This window comes from Capra hircus, chromosome 10, assembly GCF_001704415.2.
Source record: "Capra hircus breed San Clemente chromosome 10, ASM170441v1, whole genome shotgun sequence".
NCBI lineage: Eukaryota > Metazoa > Chordata > Mammalia > Artiodactyla > Bovidae > Capra > Capra hircus.
This window is the reverse complement of record NC_030817.1, coordinates 44384305-44400366: the sequence shown is the minus strand read 5'-3', so window position 1 is coordinate 44400366 and position 16062 is coordinate 44384305. Positions and strand designations below refer to the sequence as shown.

Genomic DNA, 16062 nt, shown 5'->3' with positions numbered 1-16062 from the left:
TACCATTGACAACACAGATTATATGAAGGGATCCAACTAGCCAGGGAAGGTGATGAGCTCAGTTTTTAAAATGTTGCATTAAGATGTTGGTGGAGCATGTAGGTTGTGATATCATTTAAGCATGTTAGTTGCATTCTTTGGATCCCCACAGTGACCCTTGGGTTGGTTTTAATGAATTAATTTGTATTTTTAGGGAGGTGAAATATTTAGACTTATTTTTAGAGAGGTGAAAACACTCTTGTTTGATGTTATGAAAAATCATATTTTGACCATTTGTGTGTATATATATATATATAAAAGGTGTTCTGGATTTTAAAAATGCTAACTGTTGAACTTTGTCTTTTTAGAACCTCAGTATCTGTACATTTGATGGAGTGGTCCCCTGATGGTGAATATTTTGCTACTGCTGGAAAGGTAAAGGAACAAACAATACATAAACAGGAAAAAACAAAAGAATTAGAAATATTCCTCACTCATTCTCATTTTCAGATTTTTCATCTGTAAAATTGGAAGGATCCTACATTACAAAGCTGGCCTGAGGAATAGGTGATAGCTTTGTGAAATATCTGATATGTCTCCCATAGGCAGTTAGCATTTGAGAAATAGTGGCTATAATTTTTATTATTTGACCATTGCAAAAGTTTACGGTTTTTAAAAATAATTTTTATGTTTAAAAAATAGCATATATGCATAATTTAAAAAGTAAAATAATACTACTAGATTTGCAGTGAAAAGATGCACTCCCTTCTTCCCACTCTTAATTCCTGTGTCCTAGAGGCAGTGATTTGTAAAACTGCATATTTAAATACTTCTTTCCATATTCTTAAGTAATTTGCTTATGCTCCCATTGTTTAATTATTATTATTTTTCTTTTTGGTTTTATGTATCATCTCTGGCCTCACTACTATGGAGGCTGAGACTAGTTCTCTAGCTGATGTCTCCAACTCCATCTTCACTTAACCATACATATGTGTATTCACTTCCCTTCCTCCTATCTTTTTGCTCTAATATTATATATTTTGTCTCATAATATTTTGGAAAACCAGTATTTATTATGCACATTATTAAGAGTGTGTAAGAGGTTCTTCATGGAATAATTACTTTGGTGTTAATAATATGTTTTACTGTTTGCGTAGTTTTCTGTATACCTAATTCCTATACCTAATTCATCCCTCACACCTCTGACGTTCTTTGCATCTCCTCTCAATATAATTCCTGGTAGAAGGTATCCTGGAAACATGTATTCTCTTTGCTCTGACTTAGTTGCTCAGTCTGGCTTAGTTGCTCCTGGAGTCTAATATAGAGCTCTCAGTTCAGGATTTTCTTCTACCAACCTCAGGGGATTCTCTGCCCATCTCCTTTCTTAAATTCTCTATTTCTTAGCATCATTTATCTTCTTTCCTTGTTTTGATGGAGATATCCTCTAGTAGGTTCCTGAGAAAAGATGAATGGGAAAAAAACACGTTAGAGGCCTCTCAAATCTGAGCAATTCTTTCTTCTGCTGTTATGCTTTATTTGATTGGGCATAGAATTTGGTGGGAACTACTTTTCCTTGAGAATTTTAAATGTCATGGTTCTGTTGCCTTCCAGTGTTGCTATTTGAGAGGTACAGTGCCATTAATACCCTGCTCTCCTAGCTCCATCCAGCTTGTAGAGGTTTTAAGAATCTTCCCCTTATCCTGGTGTTCTGAAATGTCAAGATGTGGTGGAATGGGTCAATCAGCTATAAGTATTTACATACAAATATATACATATAAGGGATAAAGACTCTTTTTGTGTAGGTTATTTGATGTACCCATTCAGTCTGAAAGCTCATGTTCTTCAGTTCAGGGGAATTGCTTTATATTATTCCTTTTGTGTCATCTCCTTCCTTTTAAACTCTCTTTTCTCTCATTCTGAATCTCCCCTTATTCAGATGTGGATCCTTCTATACTGATCCTCTAATTTTCTGTGGGCCCCCTCATTGTTTATTTATTTATTTATTTATTTATTTATTTATTTATTTTTTAATTTTAAAATCTTTAATTCTTACATGCGTTCCCAAACATGAACCCCCCTCCTACCTCCCTCCCCATAACATCTCTCTGGGTCATCCCCATGCACCAGCTCCAAGCATGCTGTATCCTGCATCAGACATAGACTGGCGATTCAATTCTTACATGATAGTATACATGTTAGAATGTCATTCTCCCAAATCATCCCACTCTCTCCCTCTCCCTCTGAGTCCAAAAGTCCATTATACACATCTGTGTCTCTTTCCCTGTCTTGCATACAGGGTCGTCATTGCCATCTTCCTAAATTCCATATATATGTGTTAGTATACTGTATTGGTGTTTTTCTTTCTGGCTTACTTCACTCTGTATAATTGGCTCCAGTTTCATCCATCTCATCAGAACTGAGTCAAATGTATTCTTTTTGTTTGTTTAAATTCTGGGGTTTTTTTTAGCTTTAATTTTGAAATAATTTTTTCCTACTGTCACATATTTTATTTTCAGGAGTTTTTTTCACCTAATTCTATGAATGCTCCTTCAAATTTATGTAGTATTTCATAAGTATAAAATGAAAATTGAACACATGCAATGTATTTACTTTAAGTTGTGTATGGAATTAAAATTTCCATATTACAGTTCGCAAGGCAAGGATAGGTTTTCCAACAACATCAGAATTCACTCAAGGCTCTTTGAGTTAATCTTCAGTTGTAGAACACTCAACTGTTTTGTGGTTGAATAATTATATGGCACAGAGCTAATCAGTTGCTCAATAGTTGATGACATTATAGACAGGAAGACTCTGTAACATAGGCAGAAAGACTGCAATTGTGTGCACTTTAGTAGTAAACTGATAAATAACTATTTCAAAGAATATTTGGAGGTATTTGCATGAGGTGAGCTGTCATGTAATAGTAACATATCTGTGATTTCTTTTAGACACAAAGTCACAAATACTGTTAATATCATTTTGGTATGTTCTTTATATTCATAACTGAAATTTAGCAATTCCTTCAGTTCACAGTTATGAAAATAGAGAAGTGATTATTTTCCCTGACTCAAGTTCCTGGTATCTCTGGGTCTTGGTTTCTCAAGAAGCAGACTCCCAAACAAGGATTCTAGTTCAAGTTGTTAATATGGGTGGTGCTCACAAAGAAATATACTGGATTTGAGGCAGGGAAGTAATAGTGCTTTAAAAAGACTGTATTTACAGGTGATGAACAGGCTTAAATCTCTGGGTAACTCTGGTGGCCAGCGCTTCTTGCAACATTATGTTCCTCACACTCTTTACACACATCGCACATACACACATTAGATAAGGGCTAGTGAGGGCAGAACATTGGTTCTCAGCTTTTACAAACAATTCCTGAAAAACTCAGCCAAAGTTATGTAGATACTGTCAATTGGAAATGGCTCACTGAAATGCTAAGGCGTGAGAGGATACAGTTGATGTATCAAAAATATTTTTTGTATCTTGAATTCTATCTGCAGGTGCCTTGGGTTAGAAGACCTCAGAACCTCTGGTCTAAACCTGGATATTTTATTTATTTATTTTTAATTAAAGGATAATTGCTTTACAGTATTGTGTTTGTTTCTGCCAAACATCAGCATGAATCAGCCATAGGTATACATATGTCTTCTCCCTTTTGAACCTCCCTCCCACTTCTCTCCTCATCCTATCTCACTAGGTTGTTACAGAGCCCTGGTTTGAGTTCCTTGAGTCATAAAGCACATTCCCATTGGCTATCTATTTTAAATATGGTAATGTAAGTTTCTATGTTACTCTCCCATCCATCCCAGCCTTTCCTCCCTGCAACCCCTGCACTGAGTCTGTAAGTCTGTTCTCTGTGTCTGTCTCCGTTGCTGCCCTGCACATAGTTTCATCAGTACCATCTTTCTAGATTCCACATATATGCATTAATATACAATATTTGTTTTTCTCTTTCTGACTGACTTCACTCTATATAATAGGTTTTAGGTTCATCCATCTCATTAGAACTGACTTAGATGCATTTCTTTTTATATCTGAGTAATAGTCCACTGTATATATGTACTATAGCTTCTTTATCCTTTCATCTGTCAATGGACATCTAGGTTGCTTCCATGTCCTAGCTGTTGTCAATAGTGCTGCAGTGAACATTGGGGTACATGTGTCTCTTTTGAATTTTGGTTTGCTCAGGGTATATGCCTAGTTCTGGGATTGCTGGGTCATATGGTGGTTTTATTTCTAGTTTTTTAAGGAATCTCCATACTATCTTCCATAGTGGCTGTATCAATATACATTCCCACCAATAGTGCAAGTGCAGGTCGACCAGTCGTGTCTGACCCTCTGCAACCCCATGAACTGTGTAGCCTGCCAGGCTCCTCTGTCCTTGGAATTCTCTAGGCAAGAATACTAGAGTGGATGGCCATTCCCTTCTTGAGTATTTTCACAACCCAGGGATCGAACCCAGGTCTCCTGCATTGCAGGAGGATTCTTTACCATCTGAGCTACTAGGGAAGCCTAAAAGTACTGGAGTGGGTAGCCTATCCCTTCTCCAGATCTTCCCCACCCAGGGATCAAACTAGAGTCTCCTGCATTAAAAGAGGCGGATTCGTTACCAGCTCAGCTACCAGAGAAGCCCAGCAGTGCAAGGGGGTTCCCTTTTCTCTGCATCCTCTACAGCATTTATTGTTTGCAGACTTTTTGATGACGGCCATTCTGGCTGGTGTGAGCTGATATCTCATTGTAGTTTTGATTTGCATTTCTTTAATAATGAGTGATATTGAGTATCTTTTCATGTGTTTTTTTAGCCATCTATATGTTTTCTTTGGAGAAATGTCTGTTTAGGTCTTTTGCTCACTTTGGGATTGGATTGTTTGCTTTTCTGGTGTTGACTTACGTGAGCTGCTTGTATATTTTGGAAATTAATCTTTTGTCAGTTGTTTCATTTGCTTTTATTTTCTCCCATTCTGAGGTTGTCTCTTCATCTTGTTTATAGTTTCCTTTGCTGTGCAAAAGCGTTTAATTAGTTCCCATTTATTTATTTTTGTTTTTACTTTCATTACAGTAGGAGGTGGGTTCATAGAGGATGTTGCTGTGATCTATGTCATAGAGTGTTTGGCCTATGTTTTTCTCTAAGAGTTTTATAGTTTCTGGTCTTACATTTAGGTGTTTAATCTACTTTTAGTTTATCTTTGTGTATGGTGCTAGGAAGGGTTCTGATTTTATTCTTTTACATGTAACTGTCTAGTTTTCCCAGCACCACTTATTGAAGAGGCTATCTTTGCTCCATTGTATATTATTGCCTCTTTGTCAAAAATAAGGTACCAATAGGTGTGTGGGTTTATTTCTGGGATTTCTATCTTGTTTCATTGTTCTACATTTCTGTTTTTGTTCCAGTACCATAATGTCTTGATGACTGTAGCTTTGTGTTACAATCCGAAGTCAGGAAGGTTGATTCCTCCAGCTCCATTCTTCTTTCTTAAGATTGCTTTGGCTATTCAGGGTTTTTTTGTTTTCATAAGAATTGTGAAATTTTTGCTTCTAGTTCTGTGAAAAATGACATTGGTTATTTGATAGGGATTGCATTGAATCTGTCGATTGCATTTGGTAGTGTAATCATTTTCACAGTATTGATTCTTTCAATCTAGGTACATGGAATATCTCTCCACTTGTTTATGTTGTCTTTGATTTCTTTCATCAGTGTCTTAAATATTTTTCTGAATATAGCTCTTTTGTCTCCTTAGCTAGGTTTATTCTTAGATATTTTATTCTTTTTGTTGCATTGGTGAATGGGATTGATTCCTTAATTTCTTTGATTTTTTCACTGTTATTATATAGGAATGCAAGTGATTTCCATGTATTGATTTTGCCTTGCTAAATTCATTGATTAGCCTTAGTAATTTTCTGATAGTATCTTTAGGGTTTTCTATGTACAGCATCATGTTGTCTGCAAAGAGGGAGAGTTTTACTTCTTTTCCAACCTTGATTCCTTTTCTTTCTTTTTCTTCTCTGATTTCCATAGCTAGGACTTCCAAAACTATGTTGAATATTAGTGGTTAGCATGGGCACCTTGTCTTGTTCCTGATCTTAGAGGGAGTGCTTTCAGTTTTTCACCATTTAGAATAATGTTTGCTGTTGGTTTATCATTTATGGCCTTTACTGTGTTGAGGAGAATTCCTTCTACGCCCATTTTTTGAAAAGGTTTGTGTTGTTTAAAGTCAAAAAAGCCTTTGAATTTTGTCAAAGGCTTTTTCTGCATCTATTGAGATTATCATATGGTTTTTATCTTCTACTTTTTTAGTATGGTGTATCACATTGATAAAATCTGGATATTTTATTTTTTGTCATCCACATTTAAATCTAAAATCCACGTACAAAAATTCTATGGTTTGACGAAGAGGTCAGGTTTCACTTTTTCCATATGGATATCCAGTTGTGCAGCTAAATTTATTGAAAAGCCTCTGTGTTGCCACCTTTGTCAAAAGCAAATATCCAAACTAGTGTGGCTCTGTTTCTGAATTCTTTTCTTTGGTCCGTTGGTCTTTCCTTGTAGCAATGCCACCTTCATTTCTATAGCTTTTATTTTTTATTTTTATTATTTTTTTTAATTTTAAAATCTTTAAATCTTACATGCGTTCCCAAACATGAACCCCCCTCCCACCTCCCTCCCCACAACATCTCTCTGGGTCATCCCCATGCACCAGCCCCAAGCATGCTGCACCCTGCGTCAGACATGGACTGGCGATTCAATTCTTACATGATAGTATACATGTTAGAATTCCCATTCTCCCAAATCATCCCACCCTCTCCCTCTCCCTCTGAGTCCAAAAGTCCATTATACACATCTGTGTCTTTTTTCCTGTCTTGCATACAGGGTCGTCATTGCCATCTTCCTAAATTCCATATATATGTGTTAGTATACTGTATTGGTGTTTTTCTTTCTGGCTTACTTCACTCTGTATAATTGGCTCCAGTTTCATCCATCTCATCAGAACTGATTCAAATGAATTCTTTTTAACGGCTGAGTAATACTCCATTGTGTATATGTACCACAGCTTTCTTATCCATTCATCTGCTGATGGACATCTAGGTTGTTTCCGTGTCCTGGCTATTATAAACAGTGCTGCGATGAACATTGGGGTACATGTGTCTCTTTCAATTCTGGTTTCCTCAGTGTGTATGCCCAGCAGTGGGATTGCTGGGTCATAAGGTAGTTCTATTTGCAATTTTTTAAGGAATCTCCACACTGTTCTCCATAGTGGCTATACTAGTTTGCATTCCCACCAACAGTGTAGGAGGGTTCCCTTTTCTCCACACCCTCTCCAGCATTTATTGCTTGCAGATTTTTGGATCGCAGCCATTCTGACTGGTGTGAAGTGGTATCTCATTGTGGTTTTGATTTGCATTTCTCTAATAATGAGTGATGTTGAGCATCTTTTCATGTGTTTGTTAGCCATCCGTATGTCTTCTTTGGAGAAATGTCTATTTAGTTCTTTGGCCCATTTTTTGATTGGGTCGTTTGTTTTTCTGGAATTGAGCTGCATAAGTTGCTTGTATATTTTTGAGATTAGTTGTTTGTCAGTTGCTTCATTTGCTATTATTTTCTCCCATTCAGAAGGCTGTCTTTTCACCTTGCTTATATTTTCCTTTGTTGTGCAGAAGCTTTTAATTTTAATTAGATCCCATTTGTTTATTTTTGCTTTTGTTTCCAGAATTCTGGGAGGTGGATCATAGAGGATCCTGCTGTGATTTATGTCTGAGAGTGTTTTGCCTATGTTCTCCTCTAGCTTTTAAATTGTCTTGATGTGTGAAAGAACATATCTTCACATCTTGTTTTTCTTCTTCAAGATTATCCTATCTACTTTTGGCCGTTTATATTTCCATATAAACTTTAGAATGAGTATGATAAATTTTATAAAACCAACAGAAAACCTCTTGTGATTTTAATTGATATTTCATTGATTCTGTAGATCAGTTTTGGGAGAATTGACGTCTTTACAGTTGAGCCTTCTCATCTATGAACATGACATAATCTTTATTTAGATCTTTTTACTTTTCTCAGTAATGTTTTATAATTTTTTGCAGCAGTCCTAAATATCTTTTGTTGGATTCATTCCTAGGTATTTGATATTTTTGATGTTGTAAATGACATCGTTTTATAATTGTATATAGAAATGCAATTAATTTTGGTCTTTATATCTAGCAGTCTTAGTAAACTCAATATTAACAAGTCCTCTGTAGATCTTTCTGTATTTTCTGTGTGCATAATTCTATTATATGTGAATAATGACAGTTTTATTTCATCTTTCCTAACTCTTAAGTGTTTTAATGTCTTTTCCTTTTTTTACTCTAGTATCTAGAACTTCTAGGATAGTATTGAGGAAAGGTCTGGGATTGATTATCTTTTCCTTGTTCCCAATATCAAAAGGACACCTTTCACAGGGTCGCCATTAAGTATAATACCATAGGTGCTTACTATACTCTTTTTTAGATGAAACAAGTTTCCTTCTGATTTGTAGATTGCTAGAATTTTTAAAATAGCAAATGTTGAATTTTAGCAAATACTTTTTCTGCATCTAATGATATTGTCATTATTTTATTTTCTTTATTAGTGAGATGAAATTTGTTGGACTTATTTATATAAATCTTGTGTTTTTGAAATAATCTCAACTTGGTTGTAATGTGTTGTCCTTGATGGATTTGTTTTGCTAATGTTTTATTTAGGATTTAGGAGAGCTCTCTGTTAGAGTGAGACTTGGCAAATATTTTTTCCTTTTTTATACAGGTATACCTGGTTTTATTGTGCTTTACTTTATTGGGCTTTGCAGTTAATGTGTTTTTTAGCACTTTGAAGGTTTGTGTCAACCCTGTGTTGTCAGATGATGGTTAGCATTTTTTTAGCAATAAAATATTTTAAAATTAAGCTATGTACATTTTAAAAGATGTAATGCCATTGCACACTGAATAAACTACTGTATAGTGCAAATGGAACTTCTGTGTGCACTGGGAAACCAAAAAATTCATGTGGACTCCCTTTATTGTGATAGTATTTGCATTATTGTGGTGGTCTGGAACTAAAAATGTAATATCTCTGAGATGGCCTGTAGTGATTTTGATTTCAGTGTCATGCTGGCCTCATAAAATGAATTGGATATATATATTTAAAATATAGTCAATAGAATGGGTTTCTGCAAGGTTGGTGTTTTATTCTTAAATGTACTGGTGAAGCCATCTGGATCAGGAGTTTCCTTTGTGGGATTCAATTTTTTAAATAGTTATAGGGCTGTTCAGATTTTATATTTCTTTTTTTATGTAAGTTTTAGTAAATTAGGTTTATATAGAATTTGCCCGTTTTAACTAAATTTTCAGATTTATTGGTGTAAAATTGTGCAAAACGTCTTTTTAATATCTGTAATATATATGTGATGATTTTTTTCATCTTACTAAGAATTTATCAATTTTATAAATCTTTTCAAAGAACTGACTTTTGGTTTTGTAGGCTTATACATTGTATGTCTGTTTACTCTTGTTAATTTGTTTGGTTCTGTTTTTTTCCTCAAACTTTTTAGATGGATGTTTAGCATTTTTTGTTTCTTTGCTTTTTTCAGCATTTGTTGTTTCTAATGTGTACATTTAACTCTATAGATGTCCCTTTAAGCTTAGCTTTATCCCATAAGGTGTTTTATTCCATAATTTTTGACATGTATTATTTTCATTATTATTCTAAATACAAATTTTTCTGATTTTCAGTGTGGTTCATTTTTTGATTCATGGGTTGTCCAGAGTATGCATTAGAGCATGGTTCAATTATGTTGGGTGGTGGTGGATGATGTAGAAGTGTCTTCTTGGTGGTGACAAATTTATTTTGTGTTACTAAGTAAACTTACGAGTAATTGGTTGTTAAAGTAATAATCAGCGATAGTGTTATAATAGCAACTACTAGTAGTTGACAGTTATGTACCAGAAACTGTGCCTTCAAAAGCTATGGGGAAAGTGTTTTACAGAAGGTAAACTGCAGTTTCACAACTTGCCTGAGAATACAAAGGTAGTCAGAAGGTAGAGGTGGGATTTTAACTCAGATGTTTTGGATTTCATACCCAAATCAGGTGGCTTTATATTTCATGAAGAAGTACTTACTGCAAGTGCATTTGTGCGGATGCTTTGAGGCTTGAGTTGAGTATGCATTCTTCTAGGAAAGGTGTATATGGTTTCTACCAGGTGCCTAGGAAGTAAAAGAAAGTGTTAGTCTCTCAGTCATGTCTGACTCTTTGTGACCCCATGGACTGTAGCCTGCTAGGCTCCTCTGTCCATGGAATTCTCCAGGCAAGAATGCTGGAGTGGGTTGCCATGCCCTTCTCCAGGGAATCTTCCCAACCCAGAGGTTGAACCTTGGTCTCTTACATTGAATGCAGATTCCTTACTGTCTGAGCCACTAGGTACCTGGGGGCATGCCCAATTCAAACTAAATTCTCAGCTTGGCAGTCGTACCATACATTGTGTGCTTGGGTCTCATGAGACCTGTTTTATGGGTGCAGATGCCCAGCAGAGACTTCTTCCTCCACTCAGAGTCCAGGTGCAGGAGAATTCTTCCTTACCATACTCCTTTTCAGAGAGCGTTTTTTCTTGATTTCACCCTTTCATTTATGGATAGTCCTTAGGGTTGTTCTTTTTTTTTTGTCCCTTTCTTTCTTTTTTTTTAATGGTGTTATGCAAGTACCTCTGGTCTGACTTCTCACCTTGCATGTACACTATGTGCTGTCTCTATGTAGCTACTGTATTTTATTTTTAAAATTTATTTTTGATTGGATCATAATTGCTTTACAATATTATATTGGTTTCTTCCATAACAGCATTGTGAATCAGCCATAAGTATGCATATGTCCTCACCCTCTTGAACTACTTCCCACCCAATACCCCACCCCACCCCTCTAGGTTGTCAGAGAGCACCAGATTGAGCTCCTTGTGTTATATAGCAGCTTCCCACTAGCTAGCTATTTCACATACAGTAATGTATATGTTCTAAAAAAGGTTTTGTAGGTCTTCATAGAACTGTTCAACTTCAGCTTTTTCAGTGTTACTGGTTGGGGCATAGACTTGGATAACTGTGATATTGAATGGTTTGCCTTGGAAATGAACAGAGATCATCCTGTCATTTTTGAGATTGCATCCAAGTACTGCATTTCAGACTCTTTTGTTGACCATGATGGCTACTCCATTTCTTCTAAGGAATTCCTGCCTGCAGTAGTAGATATAATGGTCATCGGAGTTAAATTCACCCATTCCAGTCCATTTTAGTTTGCTGATTCCTAGAATGTCGACATTGACTCTTGCCGTCTCCTGTTTGACCACTTCCAATTTGCCTTGATTCATGGACCTGACATTCCAGGTTCCTATGCAATACTGCTCTTTATAGCATCAGACCTTGCTTCTATCACCAGTCACATCAACAACTGGGTATTGTTTTTGCTTTGGCTCCATCCCTTCATTCTTTCTGGAGTTATTTCTCCACTGATCTCCAGTAGCATATTGGGCACCTACTGACCTGGGGAGTTCCTCTTTCAATATCCTATCATTTTGCCTTTTCATACTGTTCATGGGGTTAGAACAGTACTGTTCACCTTTTAAAACTAACACCCCAAAAAGATGTCCTTTTCATTATCGGGGACTGGAATGCAAAATTAGGAAGTCAGGAAACACCTGGAGTAACAGGCAAATTTGGCCTTGGAATATGGAATGAGGCAGCACAAAGACTAATAGAGTTTTGCCAAGAAAATGCACTGGTCATAGAAAACGCCCTCTTCCAACAACACAAGAGAAAACTCTACACATGGACATCACCAGATGGTCAACACTGAAATCAGATTGATTATATTCTTTGCAGCAAAAGATGGAGAAGCTTTATACAGTCAACAAAAACAAGACCAGGAGCTGACGGTAGCTCAGATCATGAGCTCCTTATTGCCAAGTTCAGACTTAAATTGAAGAAAGTAGGGAAAACCACTAGACCATTCAGGTATGACCTAAGTCAAATCCCTTATGATTATACAGTGCAAGTGAGAAATAGATTTAAGGGCCTAGATCTGATAGATAGACTGCCTGATGAACTATGGGTGGAGGTTTGTGACATTGTACAGGAGACAGGGATCAAGACCATCCCCATGGAGAAGAAATGCAAAAAAGCAAAATGGCTGTCTGAGGAGGCCTTACAAATAGCTATGAAAGGAAGAGAAGGAAAAAGCAAAGGAGAAAAGGAAAGATGTAAGCATCTGAATGCAGAGTTCCAAAGAACAGCAAGGAGAGATAAGAAAGCCTTCCTCAGTGATCAATGCAAAGAAATAGAGAAAAACAACGGAATGGGAAAGACTAGAGATCTCTTCAAGAAAATTAGAGATACCAAGGGAACATTTCATGCAGAGATGGGCTCAATAAAGGACAGAAATGGTATGGACCTAACAGAAGCAGAAGATATTAAGAAGAGGTTGCAAGAATACATGGAAGAACTGTACAAAAAAGATCTTCACAACCTGGATAATCACAATGGTGTGATCACTCACCTAGAGCCAGACATCCTGGAATGGGAAGTCAAGTGGGCCTTAGGAAGCATCACTACGAACAAAGCTAGTGGAGGTGATGGAATTCCAGTTGAGCTGTTTCAAATCCTGAAAGATGATGCTGTGAAAGTGCTGCATTCAATATGCCAGCAAATTTGGAAAACTCAGCAGTGGCCACAGGACTGGAAAAGGTCAGTTTTCATTCCAATCCCAAAGAAAGGCAATGGCAAAGAATGCTCAAACTACCACACAATTGCACTCATCTCACACGCTAATAAAGTAATGCTCAGAATTCTCCAAGCTAGGCTTCAACAGTGCATGAACCGTGAACTTCCAGAAGTTCAGGCTGGATTTAGAAAAGCAGAGGAACCAGAGATGAAATTGCCAACATCTGCTGGATCATGGAAAAAGCAAGAGAGTTCCAGAAAAACATCTATTTCTGCTTTATTGACATCGCCAAAGCCTTTGACTGTGTGGATCACAATAAACTGTGGAAAATTCTGAAAGAGATGGGGATACCAGACCACCTGACCTGCCTCTTGAGAAATCTGTATGCAGGTCAGGAAGCAACAGTTCGAACTGGACATGGAACAACAGACTGGTTCCAAATAGGAAAAGGAGTATGTCAAGGCTGTATATTGTCATCCTGCTTATTTAACTTCTATGCAGAGTACATCATGAGAAATGCTGGGCTGGAAGAAGCACAAGCTGGAATCAAGATTGCTGGGAGAAATATCAATAACCTCAGATATGCAGATGACACCACTGTTATGGCAGAAAGTGAAAAGAAACTCAAAAGCCTCTTGATGAAAGAGGAGAGTGAAAAAGTTTGCTTAAAGCTCAACATTCAGAAAACTAAGATCATGGCATCCAGTCCCATCACTTCATGGGAAATAGATGGAGAAACGGTGGAAACAGTGTGAGACTTAATTTTGGGGGGCTCCGAAATCACTGCAGATGGTGACTGAAACCCTGAAATTAAAAGAAGCTTACTCCTTGGGAGAAAATTTATGACCAGCCTAGATAGCATATTGAAAAGCAGAGACATAACTTTGCCAACAAAGGTCCATCTAATCAAGGCTATGGTTTTTCCAGTGGTGATGTATGGATGTAAGAGTTGGACTGTAAAGAAAGCTCAGCGCCAAAGAATTGATGCTTTTGAACTGTGGTGTTGGAGAAGACTCTTGAGGGTTCCTTGGACTGCAAGGAGATCCAACCAGTCCATTCTGAAGGAGATCAACCCTGGGATTTCTTTGGAAGGAATGATGCTAAAGCTGAAACTCCAGTACTTTGGCCACCTCATGCGAAGAGTTGACTCATTGGAAAAGACTCTGATGCTGGGAGGGATTGGGGGCAGGAGGAGAAGGGGACGACCAAGGATGAGATGGCTGGATGGCATCACAGACTCGATGGACGTGAGTCTGAGTGAACTCTGGGAGTTGGTGATGGACAGGGAGGCCTGGCGTGCTGCGGTTCATGGGGTTGCAGAGAGTCAGACACGACTGAGCGACTGAACTGAACTTAACTGATACACGATATTTGTTTTTCTCTTTGACTTATTTCATTCTGTGCAACAGGCTCTCTATTCATCTGCCTTGCTACAACTGACTCAGATTTGTTCCCTTTTATGGCTGAATAATAGTCCTTTGTGTGTATTTACCACAGCTTCTTTATCCATTCACCTGTTGATGGACATGTAGGGTGCTTCCATGTTGGCTATTGTAAATAGTACTGCAGTGAACATTGGGGTACATGTGTCTTTTGAATTATGGTTTTCTCAGGGTTTATGTCCAGTAGTGGAATTGCTGGGTCATATGGAAGTTTTATCCCTGGTTTTTTTTTAGAAACTATTATATTGTCCTCCATAGTGGCTACATCAATTTACATTCTCATTTTCAGTACAAAGAGGGTTCCCTTTTTTCCACATCCTCTCCAGCATTTATTTTTTGTGGGTTTTTTGATGATGGCCTTTCTGACTGGTGTGAAGTGATACATCATTGTAGTTTTAATTTGGATTTCTCTAATAATGAGTGATATTGAGCATTTTTTCATGTGTGTATTGGTTATCTGTGTGTATTATCTGAAGAAATGTTTAGATCTGCCCTTTTTTTGATTGGGTTCTTTGTTTTTCTGTTACTGAGGTGCATGAATTGCTTATATATTTTGGAGATTAATTCTTTGTCAGTTGCTTCGTTTGCAATTATTTTCTCCCATTCTGAGAGTTGTCTTTTCCTCTTGTTTACTGTTTCCTTTGCTGTGCTAAAGATTTTAAGTTTAATTAGATCCCATTTGTTTATTGTTACTTTTGTTTTTTCATTACTCTCAGAGGTGGATCAAAGAGAATCTTGCTGCAATTTATGTCAAAGAATGTTCTGCCTATGTTTTACTCTTAGTCATAGTTTCTGGTCTTACATTTAGGTCTTTTGTCTATTTTAAGTTTATTTTTGTGTGTGATGTTAGGAAGTGTTCTAATTTCATTCTTTTGCATTTACACATAGCTGACGAGTTTTCCCATCACCACTTATAGAAGAGAATGTCTCTTCTCCATTTCTTGCCACCTTTGTCAAAGATAAGGTGCCCATAGGTGTGTGGGTTTATCTCTGGGCTTTCTGTCTTGTTCCATTGAGCTACATTTCTGTTTTTATGCCAGTACCATACTGTCTTGATGACTATAGCTTTTTAGTATAGTCTAAAGTCAGGAAGGTTGATTCCTCTAGCTCTGTTTTTGTTTTTCAAGATTGCTTTGGCTATTGTGTTTCCATAAAAGTTGTGAAATCTTTTGTTCTAGCTCTGTGAAAAATGCCACTGGTAATTTGATAGGGATTGCGTTAATCTGTAGATTGTTGTGAGTAGTAGAGTCATTTTCACAATACTGATTCTTCTAAGAATGTGATATATCTCTCTGTTTGTTTTGTCTTTGATATCTTTCATCAGTGTCTCAATAGTTTTCTGTATACAGGTCTTTTGTCTCTTCACAGGTCGTTTATGCCTAAGTATTTTATTCTTTTTGTTGCAGTGGTGAATGGGATTGTTTTCTTAAGTTCTCTTTCTGATTTTTTTGTTGTTAGTGTATAGGAATGCAAGGGATTTCCATATATTGATTTTGTATCCTGTGACTTTACTAAATTCATTGACTTAGCTACTGTATTTTAAACTGAAGCTGTATTCCATTGGACATTGGTAGAGTCCCTTATGCAGTTCATGCTACCACTGTAAGCATTTGAGCAATTCAATGTAATCAGAAGAGAATTTTGATAAACTCCCACTATGTACCTACCCCTGTCTCCCTACATCTGTGCCAGTGTGTTCTGCCTTCCCTTGTGTTGCCATGGATGAACTGTCTGCTTTTATACAAGTAATTTCTTCCACTTTTGGGCTGGATTCTGTTTGTCCAGGCTTCCTCAAGGACCTCACTGTTGCAATCCTCTCCTCTTTTCTCAGTTTCCTTTCTCCATTGGGGCATCATATTAGCATGTGTTATGGACTGAATATTTGTGTCCCCCTTCCCCATTCATATGTTGAGCCCTAACCCCACCCC

The 16062-nt window shown here is 37.1% G+C and overlaps 1 protein-coding gene across 2 annotated transcripts in view; it reads left to right on the top strand.

Annotated features, from left to right (window-relative positions):
• DMXL2 (Dmx like 2) overlaps positions 1-16062 on the top strand; it is a 181059-nt gene that overhangs the window by 40504 nt on the left and 124493 nt on the right. For both annotated transcript variants that reach the window (XM_018054197.1, XM_005685773.3), the window contains exon 6: positions 348-414. In XM_018054197.1, coding sequence (XP_017909686.1) covers positions 348-414 — 67 coding nt within the window. The remainder of the gene's footprint in view (positions 1-347; positions 415-16062) is intronic.